The 23,562-nt window shown below is 43.8% G+C and overlaps 2 protein-coding genes across 4 annotated transcripts in view; both read left to right on the forward strand.

Annotated features, from left to right (window-relative positions):
* NOX5 (NADPH oxidase 5) overlaps positions 1–9,205 on the forward strand; it is a 17,264-nt gene extending 8,059 nt beyond the window's left edge. For all 3 annotated transcript variants that reach the window (XM_039369600.1, XM_039369598.1, XM_039369599.1), the window contains 8 exons: positions 1,072–1,223; positions 2,782–2,907; positions 3,055–3,099; positions 4,116–4,240; positions 5,225–5,294; positions 5,539–5,638; positions 6,769–6,935; positions 8,617–9,205. In XM_039369600.1, coding sequence (XP_039225534.1) covers positions 1,072–1,223; positions 2,782–2,907; positions 3,055–3,099; positions 4,116–4,240; positions 5,225–5,294; positions 5,539–5,638; positions 6,769–6,935; positions 8,617–8,748 — 917 coding nt within the window. In that variant the 3' untranslated portion in view covers positions 8,749–9,205. The remainder of the gene's footprint in view (positions 1–1,071; positions 1,224–2,781; positions 2,908–3,054; positions 3,100–4,115; positions 4,241–5,224; positions 5,295–5,538; positions 5,639–6,768; positions 6,936–8,616) is intronic.
* Positions 9,206–9,620: 415 nt separating this feature from the next.
* GLCE (glucuronic acid epimerase) lies at positions 9,621–20,264 on the forward strand. The gene is made up of 4 exons (XM_039369619.1): positions 9,621–10,363; positions 12,420–13,009; positions 14,338–14,583; positions 15,568–20,264. Exons 2-4 carry the CDS (start codon positions 12,427–12,429, stop codon positions 16,590–16,592), a joined length of 1,854 nt encoding a protein of 617 aa, XP_039225553.1. The 5' UTR covers positions 9,621–10,363; positions 12,420–12,426; the 3' UTR covers positions 16,593–20,264.
* The last annotated feature ends 3,298 nt before the right edge of the window (positions 20,265–23,562 follow it).

Here is a 23,562-nt window from a genome sequence, read left to right on the forward strand (position 1 = left end):
CGTTCTGGAGGAAGGGTTGGTAAAGCTGAGAGATTTTGCTGAAATGGATAAATTAACTTCTTTGATTGAAGAAAAAACAGTATCGGCATTTATTAGTGACTGAAAAACTCTTATCAACTTTTTTGTGTAAAACTGAAAAAAAAGAACTTGTTACTTATGGTTTTGATGATTAGAAAATAAAATTATAGGAATAAGATAACATAGTGTAACTTTAGAGAGAGAGGTATATTTTGTATTTACCATTGCTATGAAGAATATTGGAAGCCACTTTATTTTTTTCTTTCTTCGACTTTTTCTTCAACATTTTTCTTTTCTTCTCCTTTTGTTTTTAATTTATTCATGTTAGTTTTTTTGTCTTGTTTAAACATTTTTATCAAAAATTATATATTAAAAAATTAAATATAGCCCTGGGAATTCTCAATGGTCCCTCAGCCAATGACCAACAGACTGAATCTCACTGAGTTTTCAAAATCAGCCCAAATCAGGCAATTGTTACCACTTGCTTGGAATCTTTAAATTGAATCCTGGAACAAACTGGATACCAGTATAGCTGCTGTTCATATAAGCAACAGCACCCTGGACCAACTGTAGCTTCTGAAGGTGGTTTAAAGAAAGCCTGCTTAGAGCACATGGCAGTCATCCAGATATGAGGTCACTAAGGTGCATGCCCATCTGGTCAACTCTGACTGCTCAGAAATGGACATAGATGAAATGGCACCAGCCTCAGGCAAACAGGGCTGGCTGGCTGCTGCTGACTGAGCTCAAGGTTCAAGACTGGATCTATTGAACCCCCAACATAAACCCTATCAGGCAGCCCTATCGCATTTGGCACCAGGGAACCCCCAATGTCTGGATTATGTCTTCCAGGGATCTTGGATGAATGGAAAACAGTGTTCAAAGGCCTGATTTATCCTTTCCCTTCACTGCTCTATGCCCTGCCCAGATCTTGCCACCTCCAGGAAACCGGTTCCAATCCATATTGTTACTTTATGCTAATCTCTGTGGTGCTTCAGCCTACTAATTTAATCAGGAAGGCTTCACTCAAGGATAATCTGCTCCTTCTCTTCAAAGAGACTATCTGGCTGCATGTTCGATCACTGGGGCAGTGGACCTACCGGTTGCACGAGTACTTCTGGAATTTTCAGGAGCCCTTTGATGACAATCCTGAATTGTCAGCGGCCAAAAAGTCAAGGAACAAGAACAGACTCTCAAATTTTGTGCAGGTTTGGAGTTTAAAATACTTTTCCTCTCTACCTAGAAGTTTTTCTAGTTTTTCTTGTTACTGGGTGTCCATGCTTCCATATGTCCCATTTGCACACAGATAGAGCTTCCAGGCTCCCCAAGATGTCTGTCTGGGTGAAAAGTGTTCCAGTGGTGGTGGAAAGGAGTTGGGGGGGGGAGCAGGAGACAGGCACCTCAAACACTTTTTGTGCCAAAAATGAAAGTTTCTGGGGTCCATAATCTCATGAGAGTTCAGGCACCCATTCTCTCACTGACTCTCCTCTTCCTTAAAGGCAAAGAAACCAAGGCAGAGAGGAGAGATCTTTGCAAAGCGAGTCCAGCGTTGCAGGATGGGGAGCGGAGGGGGGGGGGAATTGTGGGGACTTGGGAGTGGGGGGGAAGCAGTTGTGGGGAGTGGGGGAGGAAATAGGGTGAATGTTACAGAGCTTCTACAGTAGTTCGTAAGGATGAATGACTGCCATGGTGCTGCAACATTCATAATTTTGGGAGTTGGTCATAAACACTAGGGGGTGCTTGTTGTGTAACTTTGCTTGTAACTCGGGCATTACGTATAGTGTTAAGGAAAACATGTGATCGATCCCTACAACCGTGGCAGATGGAAGCGGAAGAAGGAATTGCAGCCCCAATTGCAGCTCTTAATTTGTCCCAGATGAAAACTGTCAGGATTGCACTGTAAGGTTTTCCACTTAACCTCACAATTGCCCCAGCATTACTCAGGAATTTAAAAGAGACAAAGAAACTCCTGAGCTGAGGTTTCAGCAAGCAAACAACTTTTATTTTGATCAAAACAGAGTTGGGTGACCCCATCTCTCTTCGTGGCTGGTAGAGAGATGAAGGCAACAACCAGAAAAGATGTTTTCCACCTTTTATACCTTTTCAGAACAAAGAGATCAGGTCTTGGTACTAGGCATAAGATGGCACAAAAAAACAATTCCTAGCTGATGACTCATACACAGCAACCCAGGCTCCATCCGTAACTCCTTTCCCCCTCCCCTTACTGTGCTCTTTTCATATAAGCAATCACCTGTACCTAAAGCATGAAGCCCTTACTTTTCCAATATATATATAAAGCATCTGATCAAGCAATTAACTACAAAATAATGATTACAAAATAACAAAACAATGATTACATGATAACACTATAAGTATCAATATAAAATGGTTACTATATATAAAATAAATGCTAATGTCAAACTTAAACATACTAAAATCATAAGCACAATAAAATCCCTTCAGCACCACTCCCTTCTCTTGTCAGAAGATGGCCTGGGGCAAAGTCAATAACACTAACTGCTTTTTGTGCCACCTCATGAACTACAGGAAATCACATCTGGTGACCTCGCAGAATACAGGGGCTGGCTGCCTTTGGGGCAGAGCGATCTGTGTATCTGAAGTAGTGGGGAGGTTGTGTCATGGTGTCAAACAGGTGTTATTTTGAAGAAATCTCAGCTTGCTATGGATACCCCTGTGTAGAAATGGCTCTGGCCTCTAACAGCCACTCTGCAGATCACTGGAGTATCTCTATGAACTCTTTTTCAGAAGTGTCTCTTTTGCTCCTCTGACTTGGACCTGCCGGTGGCAACCACTAAGGATGAGATGATCCAAATGGTATCATACACACCCATTCAGGATTGCATCATCACTGTAACAGATGAACCTGAAGAGGTGAGCATATAAACCAGGGAGGATAATTTTTGCCTACCTTCTTTTCTATTTCAAAGTATTTCAAAGCCCCAAGGCATTGACTAAAGGGCGTCAACTTGTTTTCTACCCAATATATATCTGATACTAATATAATAATGTTTTTATCAGGTTTCTAGGAGGCCCACCAAGAATCATAGGTTCTGTAACATCAAGGTAAGTGTTCCCTCACTAAGCACCTGCACAGGTGGAATTCTCCCTGTCCCCGAGAAGGTGCATTCTCAGTCTGATGGCTGGCAAGGAATGAAGGGCAATTGTGTGCCAGGAGGAGGTTCTGATATTTGGGTCGTGGTTGCAGTTTGCAGAATTCAAGAAGAGTGCCATTAGGGAAAGGAGCTGTAGACGTTTATGGGTAAAAGAGGTGGGATTTGAAATGGAAAGAGGGAGCCCAGCCCCTTCAATGTCTGGAAAAAACACAACTGATGGAAGATTATATTTTTCTGCAACATTTGTCCCATTAAAAAGGTAGCTTCGTACAAATGTTTTGCAAATTTCAAGCTTCTTTGCAAAAGATTGTAAACTCAGCAAGAATGTAATACCGAGGACTAGGAAACATGTCCCTTTTCATGAATCAAACAGCACAATATTCCTTTGCTTAACCCAGACATGTTCGGTGACTCCGTGGAGCTGGTGTGAAGTGTTGAAATCTCCTGGTAGAGATCTAGTCAAGACAGGGATTGCCCTAGCAGCTGCAGAGTTCTGAGTATATTATTCCCATGGGATTTCATCAGCTCATTTCTATCCTGCTACCAAAATAACCTACAGCAGAATGAAAAACAGTTGTCTGGCAACCAGAGGTCACAGGCTGGTTTGGCTGAACAATGGGAATTAATTTCTTCTCTATTTGGAGTGAGAACCAGGGGAAACTATTTTTTTTCAGTGGTATCATCTCTGCCAAATCAGGGGGATTCCTGTGATTTTGTCATGCCTGCTTGCCCAGTGTCATGAATTAAAGAACGTACAACACAAACAAACAGTATGTGTGTGTGCACGCGTGTGTGTGGAATCTGTGCCTCCAGATGAGCATTAAAAAGACTTGTGGTGCTTCTGACTCTGTAAAGTTTGGCCTACATCCAGAACTCTGGCTTCAAGGGTAAGTTGTAAGGAAACAACCCACCCTTGCCAAGCCCAGGGTCAAAACACGGCAGATCCTTTTTCCCTCCTCTCTTCAGTGTTATATTGATGGTCCCTATGGCTCCTCCACACGCCGGATCTTCTCTTCGGAGCATGCAGTGTTGATCGCAGCAGGAATAGGGATCACCCCTTTTGCCTCCATTCTGCAAAGCATCATGTTCAGGTTAGTCTGCCAGAGATGAGGGCCAAATGCTGTGCCAGGAAGTGTCTCTGTGGAGAGTCTCAGGCATCCAGGTCACGGTTGTCCCAAAGGTGCTTTTTCAAAAGATAACTGGACTTTGTTTTTTCCCCTAAAACAAAGGGAAAAAAAAAACAAAGTCCAGTTGTCTTTTGAAAAAGCACTTTTGGGGCTGTACCAGGATGTTGTTTTCACAAGAGCGCTTTGTTTTGGTTGACTTTTTTGGTTTTAATTGAAAGCTTGCATGCTGCTTTTCCAAACATGCTTAATATAAATTTAAAAAATAGCAGCACTTTTAAACAATTGGGATTAAATTTCCCAACTACCGTAGTAAGTAAACAGGCATTTAATAGCAGCTGAACAAAAATATATTGAAAGCATTTATTAACAGACTAGCAGAGTTATTCTATCTGCCCCTCAAATATTGAAACTCTGCTATCACGTCACCTCTAGCCTTCTTTTCACTAGAATATACGTACCCAATTCCTGCAATTGTTCTTTGTATGTTTTAGCCTTCAGCCCCCTTGTCTGTACTCTTTCCAGAGTCTCAACATCTTTTTTACAATATGGTGACCAAAACTGGATGCAATATTCCAAGTGTGGCCTTACCAAGGCTTTATAAAGGGGTACTAATGCTTCATGTGATCTTGATTCTATCCTTCTATTAATGCAGGCTAGGATTGTGTTGGCTTTTTTGGTGTCTGCAGCACACTATTGACTCATATCGAAGTGACTGTCCATTTGGACTCCAAGATTCCTCTTGGAGGCTTTGCTATTACGTCAAGTTTCACCTATTCTGTGTATTTGGTTTCTTTCTTTCTTTCTTTCTTTCTTTCTTTCTTTCTTTCTTTCTTTCTTTCTTTTTCTCTTTCTTTCTTTCTCTCTCTCTCTTTCTTTCTTTCCTTCCTTCCTTCCTTCCTTCTCCCCCTCCCTCTCTTTCTTTTTGATTCCACTCATTTCTCTTCCTAGGCATCGTATGCAAAAACAAGCCTCTTGCAGCCACAGTGATTCTTTGGATAAGAATATGAAACTTCAGAAGGTGAGATGTAAATAAATAAAATGATAGCAACCCCAACTGGGATGGCAACTTAGTTGTTAAGCAAACTGGCTGCTAAATGAAACTGCTCCTGTGCTTACAATTTTCTTTCAGTTTTCCTTTACTTCACAGATCTGTGAGAGTGATAAATGAGAAAATTGTTCCTAAAGTTACCATCATAACTGCAAATGGTGGCTAGAAAAAGGCAGTCATTATACGGGGACGACCTGTACTTTCTTTTCTCCAGGTAGACTTTGTTTGGATCAATCGAGACCAAAAATCCTTTGAGTGGTTCATCAGCCTGCTTACCCAACTGGAAGCCATCCAAGAGAGCGAAGAGCCAAAGGGTGGGTGCCTCCTTCCTCCTCGTCTTTGTCAGCCCCCATCCCAAACTGGGCCCTTTGGGAGGCTTCTGCAGCTTTACGACCGGACAAAATGGAGGCCTTGACAAAATCCAAACAGAAACAGTTTTATTCCATTTTTTTCTTTCCAGAACAGCCCGATGCAGGCTCAGGGGTGAAATATCCCCTCTTCCCTTTAGGCAAGCCTTCTCTTTTTGAACTTTATATCAAACAAGGGCAACGAGGGACTCGTGGCCAACACCCCTCCTCTCCATGAAGTCAGGCTTGTCATCTTTGATTTCAGCACAAATGCATGGGTGCTTTTTGCAAGTGCATGCACCCTCCTCCCCAGAGCTTTTCTACATGAATAGAAATATTGTCTCAATCAATCAGCCCACAGTGGACTTAACACATGGGGATTGGCCCGTTTGAACTGACTGGATGAACTATTGGGGTGGGATTTGCTTTTTGCTCCTTTAACCTATTGATTTGAGCGGAAACCCTCAGATCCTGCCTTCTATGCCTGCTGTCAACTTCTCCTAATAAAAGTTCCTTTTGGGATGACTCCATTCCAAGAGTTCTGCTTTCTTGGGAAGAGGTTTTGAAGCGGGTCCTTACAGCCATCTTCTCTCTTAAGTAGACCTACTGTTTCTTTGACTTTTTTCTTGTTATTTATATGTTGACAGAAACTTTTTTTATTATCTTTGACTTTTGTTGCAAGTCTTTGTATATTCTGAACCTTTGCGTTCCTGACTTCATCTTTGCAGATTCAGGCTATGTTCTGATATTCCGCCTCAGTTATGTGTCCCTTTTTCTGTTTTTTTTTTTTTGTGCTTGTCCCTTTTGTCTTTCAGTTTATCAGAGAGATCTTTGTGCAACCATCCTGCTTTCTTCTTGGATTTTTTGTTTTTTTTTTCCAGTGGTATTGTGCTGCACTGGGCTTTTATAATCATATTTTTCAGAGTTTCCCCTTTTTCTTAAATTGTTTTCCCTTTTAGGATTAGATTCTGCCCATTGGGTAAATAGGTTTTATATATAGTTGATACATCTTCTCATCAATGCTGAAGACGTTGATTAAGTTCAAGAAAGGGGCCATGTTAGGGTCTGCTAAATCTATCTGGTTTTTCAATTCCCAGCCCGTTTCCTGGAGATGCATTTGTACATGACCTCAGCACTTAACAAGAGTGACATGAAGGCTGTTGGCCTGCAGATGGCATTGGATCTACTAGCAAAAAAAGAGAAGAAAGACTCAATCACAGGCCTCAGGACCAGAACAAAGCCTGGGAGGCCAGACTGGAAAGAGGTGGGTTTTTCCTCTAAACCACACCTAAAAACATGTAGTCATTTTGTAGCTCAGTCCAGATTGTAACTTGTGTTAGAGAAAGTCTTTCCTGCAGTTGATTTTACGGCTAGAGACCACTCTCTGGATGTCCGGACAAAAGCTCTTAATGACAAGCAACACAGGGACAAGACAAGATAAAGTCTTCCCAATCAATAAGCAACAGCAAGCATCTTTTATATCCTTGAGCAAGCAGTAAGAAAGATTAATATAACAATCGACAAGACAGTGAGGTCTACACATCTGGCACCAGTTCCTACCTATCCATAGTCCAAGAACAGGGAGAGGTCTGTTCTAGTTTCAGATGGAGTTGCTTAAGCTATCTGGATTTGTTCTCCTCCCTTGGACACAAGGTGCCATGAGAAAGAGGGGCAACATCCTGGGCTGCTGGGGAGCTAAAACCTATCCTGAATCTTAGCGGAGCTGCATTATTCTCTGCAAACAAATCACATCAATCAAGGGGGTGGCAGCTCCTCTGGGCCTTTAGATCCCAGGTTCTTTTCTCAGAGGGCAGGTCAGCGGTTGGAGGGGAAGGGTTACAGCAGTCCACTCTTCCGAAATTGCTATTATCCAAGGAATCACACCAAGCTTGCTCCTGCGTTTGCCAACCTCTGAAAATATATTAGACCCTATTTGTGCAACTTTACATCCCGTGGCATCTTCTTCCTTTGCTGTTGCAAGTTGAAGGCTATTCTTTTGGGGCAGTGGCCATATTTAGAGCATGAGAACGTACGTTGGCTATCCCTTCTCAAAAGGATTGCTGTGATAAGCAATTGTAGCCTTAATACAAGGAAAGGGATACAGAAAACTCTATGATACCCTGCCCCACATTTTGCAGCTTACATAGAATAGTCATTCTGGATAATGTTTTATAGTCATAAAACTAATCTGGCACAATCATAACAGGGCATCATAGAGTTTTCAGTATCACTTTGGGCCATCAAGTGGCCACCTGGAGTTTTTCAGCTCAGCTGTATAAGGCTGACAGCTCAATCTTACAAAAGAGCTGGCTCCAGGCTCTTTGAGGGCCTTTTCCATGAATGAAATCTCCAACATGTATTTTTGAACACTATAAATGTTATCTCAAGAAAGGACAACTGTAGGTCAAGAACATTTGTCATCTGTAATTAGATATTCTTAAGGATCTTCTTTTACTTACATTGTTCATAAAGACTATGGAAGATTTTTAACATCCACATATAACCGCTAGATAAGGTCACGGAGAATGGAATGAAGTGTATTCTATTCTGCTCATCTGGTGCATCACGTCAGTTGGGTCCGATCTTGGAATGAGGATCAAGAAAGCGAAACTGTGCCCTGACAAAATGGAATAATGGCTACTAGAAACTTTAAGCAGAAAAGAGAAGTTTTATGTCTTCGGATGGAGTTGTTTTCCCAAGTCAGATTGATGAAGATGAAAAGTCCACTCAAGCATCAGGAATCTGAGAATTAAAACAGCTGGCTGGAGGATTTGACAGAGCCTTTCCTGAGCTCTTACTGAGAAAGAGGAGATATATAGACTTATAGCTAGGCAGGCTTAGAGGCCGATTGGAATGCCACTGAGCAATGTGTTAATTGCTATCAAAAGGGAGGCTGAAAGAGACAATGCATTTCAGCTGCTGATGGCTTTTTCTCTCTTTCTCAGCTCTTTCAGAAAATTGACAAAGAAGACAAAGGAAAAGTCCAAGTTTTCTTTTGTGGGTCTCCAGCTCTTGCCAAGGTCGTCAAAGCTCACTGTGAACAGTTCAGTTTTCCCTTCTTCAGGGAAAACTTCTAGCTGCAAGATGGACCAGTCTGGCTTGTTTTTAATGGCTTGTTTTTAATGAGCTCAAATATTCTCTTGTTTTCGTCCCTTTGTCATTATAGTAAGTTGCATAGTCAGCCCAATGTTTAGATTGGATTTGGCATTTTATCCACTCTATTAAGTTCTTCCCAAGGACCTGGGACAGGCAGATGTTGTTTTATGGTGTTAAATAAAAATCATTATCATATATAATTATTATATTACACGATGACCACGATGATGGAAATATGTACAAGGTTTGCATAGAGCTGGTAAGAATCTCTTTGCTTGCTTGCTTATTTAATACAAGTCTCTTTTGCTTTAACTAACTCCATACAAGGCAGCAAGTAAAGTAACATGTGGAAATAAATGTAGAATAATAGCAATAAAAGTATTAAGTCTAATGCATTATGAACTGACAATGCATCAAAATAAAGAATACTGCAAAAAATCTCCTCTGTTCTTTCTCCACTTGCTTTTAATCATGAGACAAACAGTCACTGGAAATCTTTTTTTTCAGGTTTTTGGACATTCGGCCTCTAAAAGGTTCGCCATCCCTGGTATATGTTTTTGAGCTTGGCTTTCTCCGCTCCCTTCTATTTCTTTTAACCAGAAGAGGGCGCTCCAACATAAATGTTTAAAGTTAAATTCAAACACCTTTTGTGCCGCCCCGCCCCCTACTCTCTGCGATAGGCAAACGGCTACTTCTGCTGCACCGCCATTGGCCCCCTCTGGCCTCCGCTCGAAAGAGAGGAATGGCTTTGCCATTGGTTTCGGGGGCGCGGCGCGCTGGCGATTGGACGAGCCCGGCTTTAATCGACGGCGTCCTGCAGAGGCCCTCCCACCGAGGCGCTCTCGCGGGAAGTCGGCAAGAAGAGGGAGGAGTCGCTTTCCTCCGTGCCGAGCTGTCTGCGACTGGCGGCCCGACGGAGAGGCCGGCGTGGGCGGGGGGGAGCGAGCCGGACTTCCCGAGCGCGTCCGAGAGGGAGGGGCTCTGCTCATCGCCGGGGGCGGGTCCCGCGTTGCCAGGGAAACGGAGGCGCGCCAGCCGGGGCCGGCCCCGAAAGGCTCGCGCGGGCGGCGGGACGGCGCGGCCCTTCGGATGCGGGGCGAGCGAGGGAGCGAGCGGGCGGCCGCGCTCCTGCTCTGCCCGGGCTCCGCTGGGCTCTCGGCTCTCACGCACTTCCCTTAAGGCTGCCGCCCCTGCTACGGCGAGGACCGGCTGAGCACCTCGGAGCTGCCGGCGGGCGCGCGGAAGGGCCGGGCTGCCCTCGGAGCCTCCGTGCGCGCCGAAGAAGGAAGGCCGGGCCGCTCGGCGGGGGGGACTCCTCGGGCGCTGAGATGCGACGGAGGCGGCCGTCGCGCGCTGCAGGCGGACTCGAGGCCGGGGCCCGCGGCCGGTTGCGCCTTGGCGGCGTCCCGTGACGGTGCCCGGAGGGCGGCTGAGGGGGCCGCCGGCGACCGACTTCCTCCCGCCGCGCCCTTGACTCGCCGGCCGACCCCGCGGAGCTTCGCCCCAGAGACGCCCGACGGCGCCGCTTCCCCTTCCCGCTGCGGCTTCTGTGCGACGACCGCTTGAAGCAGCCCGGCTCAGCCCGAGGCCCTCGAGGTGGGTTTCCTCGCTGCCTCGGGAGGGCCGGCCGCCGGCCGCCTTCGCCTGCTGGGAGGGAGGGAAGGAGGGCGGCCGTCCGTCCCGGGGACCTGGGAAGCCGGTTGGCCTCTTCGGGCCTTGCGAGGCTCTGCGCCGATTCCCCGGCCGCCAGTCTCATCCTCCCTCGCTGAACCGCTGCTCGGCGCCCGGGCCCGGATTTGCCCCCTGCTCCTCAGGGGAGGAGAGCGCCTCTGGCCGGATTATTCGGAGCACCAAGTCCGGGAGGCCGGACGAGGAGGCGTCCCTTCGGTCTGTAGGGCTCCTGGCGACAGTCGGAGGAGGAAAGACCCCCCCCCACTTGCCCCCATGCCCTTCCTCCCCTCCGGGAGGCCCTGGCGGCTCCGGCTGATGGCCGGAGCCGGTGTGTTGCCCGCCAGGCTCTCGTCCAGGGCCCCGTGATGGAGGTTGGACGGTCATTAGAACTCCTAATGAAGGAGTGAAGGCTGCTTTAGACAGTGATGGGCTCTTGCCACAGGTGGCCTTTACTGGTTCTTTATTGCTAACATCCAGGGGTAGGCAACCTTGGCGCTTTTATGGCTATGCTGGCTCAGGAATTCTGGGAGTTGAAGTCCACGAGTCATAAAAGAGCCAAGATTGCCTATCCCTGTGTTAGACCTTCACGGGCAGGCACAGAGGTCCCATTTGCTGTAGCACGCAATAGAGTGGCTAAATTACCCTCAACCAGCTTCCATCCATTCTTCCATATTTTTCAGATGAGCTGCTAGTTGGAAATGTTATGTTACATATGCTCATTTTCAAGAGCAGTGCTATGCATTGTCGGTAACGCAGACTAGGCATCTGAGGCTGCAGCAGCTTCTTGAGGTTTGTGTGAATGATGCAGCCTTGGCAAACAGCTGCAGAGACACAACAGGCTTGAGTCTGCTACTACAGTATGGGAAAAAAGATTTTCTGCCATCTGCTTCCATACTGTGGATTGTTTATTTGTAGAGCGTAAACTGCAAAGGCCTATGGTGATTAGCAGCTGGCTGCTAGCCCAGAAAGATGCAAAGCTGGTCTAGTAGTGCTTGGCAGTAATTTGAGGGAAACAGTTATCCCTGAGCTCTTTTTATTATCAAATAAATACTTTGACAAAGATACAATATTTGCATTTTACAATGTTGATTCTGTCCAAATATTCCCCCAGGGACTGGGTGGATACATGCGCATGTGCGCACACACATGTACACACAACTGCTTTCAGGTCAGTTTTGATTCCTGGTGATTGACTGGACTAATCACTGCAGTTTTCTTAAGGTTTTTTTTTTTTTTTTTGAAGCAGTTTACCATTGCTTCCTTCCTAGGACTCTGAGACAGTGACTGGCCCAAGGTCATGGCTAACTTTATGTCATAGGGAGGATTAGAACTTACTCTTGCTCAGGGGTTTTCAAACTTGGCCCTTTTATGACTTGTGGACTTCAACTCCCAGAATTCCTCTGCCTGGCTGAGGAATTCTGGGACTTGAAGTCCACAAGTCATAAAAAGGCCAAGTTTGAAGACCCCTGCTCTTGCAGTTCATTTTCTCTGGTACTTGTTTTTACTTGCTATGTTAAGTTTGGATTCAGACCTCTGCCTTTACTGGGAGTTCTTTGTGTTCAGGGATGCCTCTAGACTCTGTAATTTCTCTTTTAGTAGTCCAATTAATTTACATTTGATGCAGGTATAATTTGAATTTTCTCTAGGCAGGAATACAAACAGGGCACAGACTTTGCAAAACATTTTCTCTATAACTTAGTTATTGTCCACGTAAATGCTCCCAGTAAGTTCAAGAACGATTAGTCTTTTGCTCCCTCTTGTGGCTAATGTTGAAATTAATACTGTAGCCTTTGGTTCCCTTCATTCTTTTAAAAATATATATTTTTATTTAAAAATGAAAACTTTTTTTAAAAAACAGTGTGCTTGCTCTTTCCCCAAGAGCGATCAGCTGGGGATCGGCACTGTTCTGGTTGCATATTGTTTCATGTGCCCAATCTGCTCTTTCACTCCGACTTTTAATTGAATCTAACTTTTATTTTAGGTATGGTATGAATATGCGTTGCTTAGCAGCTCGGGTGAACTATAAGACTTTGATTGTCATCTGCATTTTCTTCTCCTTGATTACCATCCTGCTGTGGAATCGGTGCACCAGTGGAAAAATATCACCTTTCCCGCATGACTCGAGCGACGGTGTGAAAGCAGGTGGAACAGAGAAGCGCGTGGCTGCATCAGAGAGCGGCCAGTGTGTGAACAGAGCAGCTAAGCAGCAGAGTGAGGAAGCGTCGCCCCAGGAACAGCAGAAGGCTCCCCCCATTGCTGGGGGCTTCCATGGCAACAAAATCTTAGGGCTGAAATACGAAGAAATTGACTGTCTAATCAACGATGAGCACACCATTAAAGGCAGGAGGGAAAGGAGTGAGGTCTTTCTGCCTTTCTCGTGGGTGGAGAAATACTTTGAGGTTTACGGGAAACTTGCCCAATACGATGGCTACGACCGGTTTGAGTTCTCCCATAGTTACTCCAAAGTATACACCCAGAGAGCCCCCTACCATCCAGACGGCGTCTTTATGTCATTTGAGGGCTATAATGTGGAAGTCCGGGACAGAGTGAAATGCATCAGTGGGGTTGAAGGTTTGTTATTTTTATTCAAAATACGTCAAGATTTATGAGGATAGCTAAATTTTGATTCGATGCTTATGTTAAAACTTTAAAACTAGAGGTTGCTTTCAGTATTGGAAGCTGAAAGAAATAACCCACCAAAAGGTTTTGTCCTTTATTTCAAAAACCAAGATGGATTTTAATCAGAAATTTAATGAACTAGTTGAGGTTCATGTTAATTATATTGTTTTTGTTCCATAGTGAAACAGAATAAACACGACCTTTGAGAACACAATAAATTTACAATGGCATCCATGATATAAAATTAAACATAAAAAACCAAGCCATAGGTTTTGTCCTCCATTGGCTCTCTAGAGCCATCCGGTGTCTAAAAGCCAATAAGGGAGAGGAGGAAACCTCTTTCCGCGGGAGGGTGTTCCCTGATGCAAGCACACAGGAAAGAAGCCGTGATTGGGTCAGGCTGGTGTTCCTCAACCCTGGCAAATTTTAATTCAGGTGGACTTCTATGCCAAACTCTGGCATAGAATTCTGGGAGTTGAAGTCCACGTGACTTAAAGTTGCCCAGGTTGAGAAACATTGCGTTAAGCCCTCCCAATTGCGTTGGATAGTATCCCTTGGTATTTGCATAGTTGGTTAGAAATAGGCTACACATCTGTCAAGGCTTAAATACAAAAAAATCCAGTTAAGCATTATTATTTGAAACCTTTAGAAATCCACACTGAGCAGTATCTTTATACCGCATACTGCCGCACAGTTCCCAGAGACCGGTGAGGTCCCATAGATTGGGCCTCCTTCAGGTCCCATCGGCCAGACAATGTCGGCTGGCGGGCCCTCGGGGAAGGGCCTTTTCTGTGGTGGCTCCGACCTGGTGAAATCAACTTCCCCCCGAGGTTCGAACTACTCCCACCCTGCCGGCCTTTAAGAAAGCCGTTAAAACTCTCCTGTTCTGGCAGGCCTGGGGCTGATGTCCCCAGGGGGGGGGGATATGATCGGACTCGCAGTATGATTGTATTATTTTATTGTTTTATTGTTGATGATTGTTTTAATTTTGTACGCCGCCCTGAGTCCTTTGGGATTGGGCGGCATATAAATAAAATTAAATAAATAAATAAATACCAACTGGTGCAGTACCTGTGAGGTTTTAACATTCCCCAGAAATGTTAGTCAGACGATGGTAAACAAAAACAGGAAATATGCCTGTTTTGAAATTACAGAAACAGATCAAGCATCCCTAGGCGGCCACATGGGAATGTTCCAGGAGAAATGCTGGGATGTTTCAGGGATAAAAGCCACCCTGGAGTTTGACACAGAGATGTACGGAATGTTCTCTTACGTTTCAGGTGTGCCGCTTTCCACGCAGTGGGGACCTCAAGGCTACTTTTATCCCATCCAAATTGCTCAATATGGGCTCAGCCATTACAGCAAAAATCTGACTGAGAAACCTCCCCATGTTGAAGTGTATGAAACGGCGGAAGAGAGGGAGCAGGGCAGTCAGCCAGGCAAATGGATGGTTCCGAAAGGCTGTTTTGTCACGACAATGCAGGACAAATCCAGATTCACAAATGTCAAGCAGTTTGTTGTTCCTGGTAAGTCAATGTAAGGCAAGTGGACAGCAAGTTGCCTTTCTTTTTATGTAAAATTCGCCATTCCTGGTTCATGACTCCCATTCTGGAGACCCAGAAGACACGAGGAATGTACACAGTTTTAGTCAATATACCTGGTCATCGCTTCCCACCCTCACCCCACTGTTTCCAAATAGTCGAACTCTCATGAGATTGGTGTGTGTGCACAAAAACTCACTTGAGACTGCCAAAATCTTCCAATTTGAATGTCCCTGATTTAGCACTGTACATACCTGGTTCCAAACGAACACATGTTGAGGAAGTCACATGGAGTCTGATTTTATTGTGGCCTGGACAGCATTCACCCTAACACCCTGGTTGACCAAGTGTTGTAGGAAGAATGTCAATGTTCCAGAAATGCCTTTCATGATAATATTGAGCTGGGTAGAGTAGAGGGACGGAGCAGTGCCTGATCAGATAGAGCGGGGGGTGGGGGGTGGGGGTGGCAGATGGAAATGAGGCAGGCAGGAAAGAAGAGCTTTTTGGGTGTTAAATTGAGAAAGGAATAGGTGGCACCTAAAAAATGTGAGCAACAAGCATTGATGAGGCTGGGAAAGGCCTCAAAAGCCAGAGACACTCATTTGAACTGTGAGTTGGAAATTTCTAATTGATTTCTACCAATAGGGATATTGCTGCCAGATTTAGCTTTATAAAGAACAAACTTTTGGCCTGACCTTTCTTCATGTTTTTAATGTGTAATAATATTGCTGGTCTATGATGGTAATAAAGTTGTTATTATTATTAATGTGTAATAATGAAGGGACTCAAGCTGATATATTTATTTCACCCTATCGATTGTGATTCCTTGGGCATTTGCTAAAACATGCATCTTGGCTGATCAGCTAATTGAGGGAACCACTTTGATGGGTCAGTTCTTCAGTACACAGAAAAAACCCTTACACTTTGCTTCCTGACCATCTCCGTATTTCTTCATTTGTTTCCCTTCAGAAAACTCCGAGGGAGCATCTCTCCAGCTGGGAAACACAAAAGATTTTGTCATCTCTTTTGACCTTAGATTAACAACAAACGGGAGCGTTTCAGTGGTTCTTGAGACAACAGAGAAGAACCAGCTGTTTACGGTGCATTATGTCTCCAATTCTCAATTGATTGCTTTTAAAGACAAAGACATTTTCTATGGAATTGGGGCCAGGACCAGCTGGAGCACAATCACACGAGATCTTGTAACTGATTTAAGAAAGGGTGTTGGACTCTCTAACACAAAAGTGGTCAAACAGACCAAAATTATGCCCAAAAGAGTGGTGAGGCTGACCGTGAAGGGAAAGGGCTTCATAGACAACATCACAATTTCAACCACTGCCCACATGGCAGCCTTTTTTGCTGCCAGTGATTGGCTGGTGAGGAACCAGGATGAAAAGGGTGGCTGGCCAATCATGGTAACTCGGAAACTAGGGGAAGGATTTAAGTCTTTGGATCCAGGTTGGTACTCTGCCATGGCACAAGGACAGGCGATTTCCACCTTGGTTAGGGCTTACTTGTTGACAAAGGACCATACGTTCCTCAGTTCGGCTTTGCGGGCAACAGCCCCTTACAAGCTCCTGTCCGAGCAGCACGGCGTGAGGGCTGTCTTCATGAACAAGTATGACTGGTACGAGGAGTATCCAACCTCACCCAGCTCCTTTGTTTTAAACGGATTCATGTATTCTCTAATTGGGTTATATGATTTAAAGGAGACAGCTGGTGAGAAGCTAGGAAAAGAAGCAAAGCTCTTGTACGACAGGGGCATGGACTCCTTAAAGGCGATGCTCCCGCTCTACGACACGGGGTCAGGAACGATCTATGACCTTCGCCACTTCCTCCTTGGCACAGCTCCCAATTTGGCCCGGTGGGATTATCATACCACCCACATCAATCAGCTCCAACTGCTGGGCACCATAGACGAGGCCCTCGTGTTTAAAGAGTTTGTCAAGCGATGGAAGAGCTACCTGAAAGGCAGCAGGGCAAAGCACAATTAAGCTGAGCTGATAACCAAAACCACATTTCCTTGGTCTGCCGTGCTTGGGAACGGCCATCTTTTAAGTAGAGGAGCGGACCTCTTGAACAATGGTGTCTGGGGTGTGTGCGTTTGTGTATGTGTATGCTGGGTTTTTTTAAAATGATTTCCTTGAAACTCCTTTATAATCAATTGCATTCCAGAGGATAAATATTTTAGATTTGGAGATGACATTAGAGCAGGCATCCAGTGATTGGACTGAATCAAAACTTAACTGAACTCGTTTATTTATCATAGTGATTCATGCTGCTCAATGCAGAATATAATGTATACTTCTTCTTTTCCCCCCTCCTTTTGAGAGATTACAGACTCCCTATTTTGTTGCCTGGAATTTTGCAGAAAAACGAGAATCCATTTTTCCTTTCCTTAAAAAGAAACAGGTTGTTTTTTTTAAAGTAGCTTTATTGTATTGCTTGTATTTTCCAGATTGGTTGGTATGTTTTTTTTTCCCTTGTGGAAATGTTTTGGTTTCTGTATTGAGGGATAAATCCAGTAGTGATTTTGTTAATTCTTTTTAAAATCTCTTGGGGATGAGACTTCTCCAGGAATGTTGGTGAAGCTCCTTGGAAGCAGAAGGAGCTGTAGAAGGTGCACCCGGTGTTTGCCTACTTCTCAATTGCCTCTTGTGAGGTTTGCACCAGAAGTTCTTGGTGGGATGGTGTCCATCTATCCATTTGAATGTTTTGTTCTTCGAGCACAACTTAAAGCAGGATGAGTTGATTGCACAAATATTGTAGCCATTTTGACTGTGTCTCCCTTGCCTTGATCAGCATTCTTCCACTGAATTTTGATCCTGTTACTCTTTTTCATGTAACACCGTTTGGGTTTTTTTGTATGTAAATACAGTTTAATTTCTTGAGAAATTTGAACTGTTTTCTTTCAGGCTTGTATTGGTTGAAATACAGTGTATATTATTTGGAAAAATAATTCTCTGATTTTGTTAGAATGTCTGAAATACAACAAGTGGTTTGCTTGTTTTTTTTTTGCAGCCACTCTTGATCATGAAAGTGAGTTGAATGTTCCTGTACTTTTTTAAATTACATAGTATGAATCAGATATTCATACTACTTGTTTTACATTTTTTTCCTGCCTAGCCAGTTTTCTAAACAATGCTAGCTACTTGGGACTGTTATTTAAATTTCTGTTTCTAAATTCTGCCTAAGGACATGTTCTTGAAAAAACTCTGTGGATATCTGGAATTTGTCATTGTATTGTCAGAGCAGTTCTGTGAAACTCACATGCATCTGTGTAGATACTCTGAATCGTAGAGTAACCTCTGTTTTCTCTAAGCAGACTGATGGGGCTTCCATCAGAAAGAGTTATGCCATCTCTGTCGCAAAATGCCATTTTCGCACTTGAAATTCTTCTCAATCTGCATCTTGCTTATAAGCAGTTTTTCTGTGTTTGGCTGTTTCTATATAGCTGATAGAAAGTGAATATATAAATGATTTATTCCTATAAATCATGCTGCCTGCCTAAGAATCAGCTCAGAGGGTCAGCTTTTTTCATAGAAGTTGAAATGTCACTGGATGATATTTTAGCATATCAGCTAATCTAATTCCGTTTATAAGCAATTCACAATCCTGTCTAAAAGCTTTGTGAGCCTCAGTTCTCATGCAGCACAACCAGATACTGTACATTGCAAAAACAATTGCTTTTCCTTCCCATATTGCAAAATGTAGAGAAATAATAAAAGGTATATTTTAGTATTTTAAAGCTTTGAACACATTCTGACATTTCATTTTTTTTTCATATATATTATAGCATCAACCTCTCTGTTAAAGAGCTGTTGGGATCTTTTGATTTCAGAATCCTTCCCAGTGTTCATCTTTTCTCATGAAAACATGCCTCATTTCAAACTTTTTCATTTTTAGAAGTACCTCTGCAGCCCTCCAACTATCAAGTCTCTTGATTTTTAAGAATGAGAGAGAGAGAGAGAGAGAGAGAAAGCGCTGTGTCTGTCTGAAGACGCAAACTTTAGAAATCTTGCATGTAGTTCTTGGAGCAGAGAATTTGGGAGGAAGAATATGTAGACTGCAAAGGGGAAGCTGTGGTTGTCTTTTGTACACAGAACTTCAGAGAATGAAAATACTGTTGGTGGAATAGACATGTAAGTTAATATGTTCTTATTAAGATGGGCACAAAGGGTAATAACATTTTCTTATGGACAGGATCAAATAATTGTGTTCCAGAAGCAGTTTCCATCTGTTTGGCAGCCAGTCATCCCAGTTTCCCCACTACTTTGTCACTCCTCCCATCCGTCTAGTTCTGTCCAGAAGAAAGCTATCCCATTCCCTGCATGGATCATTGATTGCTGCTGGGTTAAATAGTTAGAGAGCTATAGACAGAACACAGATGAGATTTGGAAATGCTCACCCTCATTGTGATACCAAAAAAGGACATAGGACGTTTTCCCATCAACTGATTATGTATATATCCAAGCAATATATGAATTTCCCCTTATTTTTGCAGTTGGTGGCCATTTGTATTTGAAGCAGTGTGTACAGATTTCTTGATTGTGCCGCTTTGTTGATTTGTTAGTGCCTTAACTCTCGTGTTCATAACTTTCTCATGCAGTAAGAACACCGGCATTGCTCATTCTGTGGCTCCCTCATGCAAACCTCCTTAGGGTATCCAGGCTTGTAGGTCTTGGCCCATTGGGATAATAGTCAACCGTGGCACACTGGCTCCTTTACAGTCTCTTGTCAGAGAGAAACCTAGAATTCCCCTAGAATTTTCAACAGGTTGAAATAGCTAGAAGATGACAAGGGTTCCCTTAAAAGATCAGAGGCAGCTGTTGGCAAGCTGCACTATGAGCAGGAATCGCCATGTATGATGGGAGAGATTCACCTTATATGGCGGTGTCATCTGAATGTGGTATTACCACTCCTGACACACTTGATTTGTTACACTTGTCAATCTTTGTAAAATTGATAACTAGTTCAGTAATGCTTGTATGATGCAGTCAGCTATTCACCTCTTCCTGCTTTGGATTTGACCTTGTCATCAGTGGCTTTTGTGAATTATAGATGGTGGCAGTCACTGGAAGCCACTTGGTCTCCTTGCTTAAGAAATGTCATGTCTGCATTAGGCCTCATAGTTCTATAACAAAGGGTTTCAGAAGGCAAAGTAAAATGTAAAAAACAGGGGAAGTTATAGGAAAGCCAGAACAGAATAATTTCAGGAACAAGGATTATGCACTTGTGGTTTCAGAGCTTGCAACTCCTCCTGTTTGCATTGTTGTACAGAGAGGTTTGCACTGTGTTTAAGGAGACAGCGGCTCAAGCACAACCATCGGCATGTGGCCGTTTCCGGTGCCATTCTCAGTGATTTACTGCCAAGCAGGTGCTTCATCTTCCTGCTTCTTGTGTGTTCCTTTTGTTTTTACTTCCTTTACATACAGGATTTACACAAATATGCAATAAATTGTTTACAGGATGCCCTTTGAAGGGCAGTGAATCCTTTGTATAATTGTACAGACTTTGTGGTTTAAGCACAATGTGCACAGGCTAGTTTTCTATATGGCAGGACATGAATTTTTTTGCAGTAGGAATTATCAGATATATGGAATTGACTTTGTCCTTCATGTAAAGTTGCTTTATAAAATAAAATAAAGGTTTTTAATGTCTTATTGTCCTTTGGTGTGTCTACTAATTGTACTGCAGTTGTTTTCATAATGTAAGAGTGTCAGAAAATAACTTTGGGTCTGGATGCAACAACCTACTTCAAGATGTGGTCAGACACTGTTGGATTTTTTCACTATAAGTAAGCAGGAAGATTACACAGCAAACATTTATTCCTTTCTCAGAAAAAGTTTCTTTCAATATGTAAGAAACAAGAAAAAAGTCAAGGAAATGATGGGCCCACTAACGGGAAAGACGACGAGGCGATGGCTGGCAGGGAGCAAGTGGACTTGCTTAGTTCAGTCTTTACATCTATCTTCATGCCAAAAGAAAAAATACTCCAATTTGACATAAAGCAACACTGGAGGACACAAAATATGACTGCGAGTCAAAATAGGCAAGAAAATGGTAAGACAACATCTAGCCAATCTAGATGACACCTAGCTCCTCTAGATGAGTTCAAATCACCAGGGCCAGATAGATTCCAAAGGAGCTGGCAGACCTGATTTTGGAATACTGAACAAAATTTTTCAAACCTGGAGCACTGGAGAAAAGAGCTGATGTGGAGGCTTCTCTGTCTTCAGGGTCACCTGAGTGGTGCAAGTGGGTGTGGTGCCTTCTTGGGACTGTTGTGTTGTAGACAGGAGATAGATGATGTCGGATCCCTCCCCCTCTATTGAGAGAGGGATGTCCAATTTTGACCTAGATGTCCTCTTTGACCCCTCTTTCAAATCAGCAGTTTCCAAAATGTGGACTTCCGCTGTCTTCAAAAGAATGGTCGTTTGTCTTTTAAATGCAGATGGACTGCTGACTTATCCTGATGGATTTGTTCTCCTATGTCATGTCATGCTTTTGTGGAGTGGTGGTTTTGTTTCCCCAATGTACAGATCTGTGAAAGGTCTTCAAAGAAAAACAAGAAAGTCCAGTTGCCTCTTGAAAAAGCACCTTTGGGACAACCAGGACCTGGATGACTGAGAATCTCTATAGGCATCTTGCCAGTCAGTTTCTAGAACGTAGAATCCTAGGCTGGAAGGGATTTATTATATTTTCCCCAGAGCTGGAAAAACTAAGAGCCAGGGCTCCATTCCACCCAGACAAAACAAATCACCAAATTACATGTTTACCTCTCCTGAACACAGGAAGAGCGACTGCTGAATAAGCTTCTGTACGTCTTTAGTTACCACTCCATTCGTGCAACTGCCCCTCCCCCCAACAAGAAAGATGAGCAACTGCCCCTCCCCCCCAGCAAGAAAGATGTGATATGTTAGGAAAGCCTGACTTTCTTGCCCACTTTGGGGTAAGTATTATTTTCTTGTGTGGCTGCTATTCCAAAATAACCACAGGAGCGCACTCTTTGCATGCCCTGTGTTATATATGGTCTTTTTAGTCCGTTTCAGGCTGCTATTTCGAAAATAACCACAGGTAGGCACTCTTTACATGCCCTGTGCTATAGATGGTCTTTGTAGTCTCTTTCTGGCTGCTGTGCCCAATAACCCACAGGAGGTTATTTAAGTCTGGTTGAAAAGCCCTGCTCTATAATTATTAATATCAAGGCTTCTAATAATAAAGATGCAGAAGAATAACCTCAAAATCCCGACCGTTCTGTCCCCTGAACCTGTCTTTCCCTCTCCGGCTGTAAAACAGGGCCCAACGGCCATTTTAGAAATGCAGATGGGGCAACTAAGCCTGAGAAAGAATCTCTGAAATTTATGTTTCCAACATATGAACTGTATCTCTATGTTCCCAATTTGGCCTCTTGTTTTTCTCCCTCTGAAGTGGAAAGGGCACAAAGAGACCCAGCCTCCCAGTCTCTCGTACCGGCATCCAGCCGCCTCCTTGGGGACAGGAAGTCGGCCATGCCGAGTAGGTCGTTCTGAACGGAAGTGGAAGGACGGCCACAGAAACGGACAGGAAGTTGGCCATCCCGGGGAGGTCAGTGTGTAGGACAGTGGAGAACTACTGTGCATGTGTGACTGGAAGTCGGCAGGTAAGGTTGATTTCCTTGTGTGGCTGCTATTCCTGCCTAAGGCTGCGTTCTGATGACTTGGCCCCTAAAATAACAAACATAGTCTTTCATATCTTGGGAAAGCCTGACTTTTTTGCCCTCTTTTGGGCAAGGAAAGAGTAGGGCCTGAGGTTTGACCCATTTTGCAATTAGAAAAGAGTTAGGTCGACGTAATGCCGTATTCTGATGACTTTGTCCTCAAAATGACCAACACAGTTTGTGATATGTTAGGAAAGCCTGACTTTTTTGCCCTCTTTGGAGTAAGTATTATTTCCTTGTGTGGCTGCTATTCCAAAATAATCACAGGTAGGCACTCTTCATGCCCTGTGCTATAGATGGTCTTTGTAGTCCCCTTCAGGCTGCTATGCCCAAAATAACCAGGCTTAAAATGCTATTCTACTCTTAGGAAAGCTCAGGTCTTTCAGATACCTTGCTGGTCCCCACACACCCCATTTAATCCATTTTCTTGCTGCAGAGAGATATTCTGTTAAGTTCTAGCTGGAACTCCACGTCTCTTATTCTGTTGGTAGCCGCTTTGGTTGGGTTGGTTGTAGCCTATGGATATTTAAAAACAGTGAGGAAAGTCCACAGGAGGCCCGCTTTATGCTCCCATCGCCTGTTTCCTGGGAGAGGGGAAGTTATTTATTGAGACTAAAGCGGTCAAGCCCTCTGGGAAGAATTAAAGAATTAATACGGTTAAAGAAGAAATAGCAGCCACAAAAGGAAATAAACCCTTTTAATATGATTTTAAGATTATTATTATTTATCTATTGAAGCTATTGAATGCTATTAAGGGTCAAAAAACAGTGCCATCCTGTGGTTGAAGCAGGTATAGCAGCCATTAAAAAACTTCAATGGCATTTTAAGGTTATTCTTTATTATTGAAACCTTATTAATATTAATAGGGCATCATAGCCCTCCTTAACTAGGTTTAAGGCTTTTGAAGCAGATTTCTTCTTCCGCGCCTGCGTTGCAGCAAACGGGCCTCCCCTGGCCCTATTAATAAGGTGTTAATACCGTTAATAAAGATAGAGAATACCGTAATCTTAAAATACCATTAAAAAGTATTTATTTCTTTGGGCGGCAACAATACCCATTTTTGACCACAGGAGGGCAGTGTTTCCCGTCCCATAGCATTAACGTTGAGGCCATCGTAGGCCTTTTGCTCAGGATCGGGACACCGAGAAGCTAAGCTCCAAAACGCAGAGCGTCAGCCAAAGCGTCGCCACTCTCTGCTCCGAAAGGGACGGGCCGCTCCCCTCGGTCTTCTGCGCATGTCTGCCGGCTGGTTCTTCACGAGTAAT

The sequence above is a fragment of the Crotalus tigris genome, unplaced genomic scaffold (assembly GCF_016545835.1).
Source record: "Crotalus tigris isolate CLP2741 ecotype Arizona unplaced genomic scaffold, ASM1654583v1 scf7180000021179.819088, whole genome shotgun sequence".
Taxonomy (NCBI): Eukaryota; Metazoa; Chordata; class Lepidosauria; order Squamata; family Viperidae; genus Crotalus; species Crotalus tigris.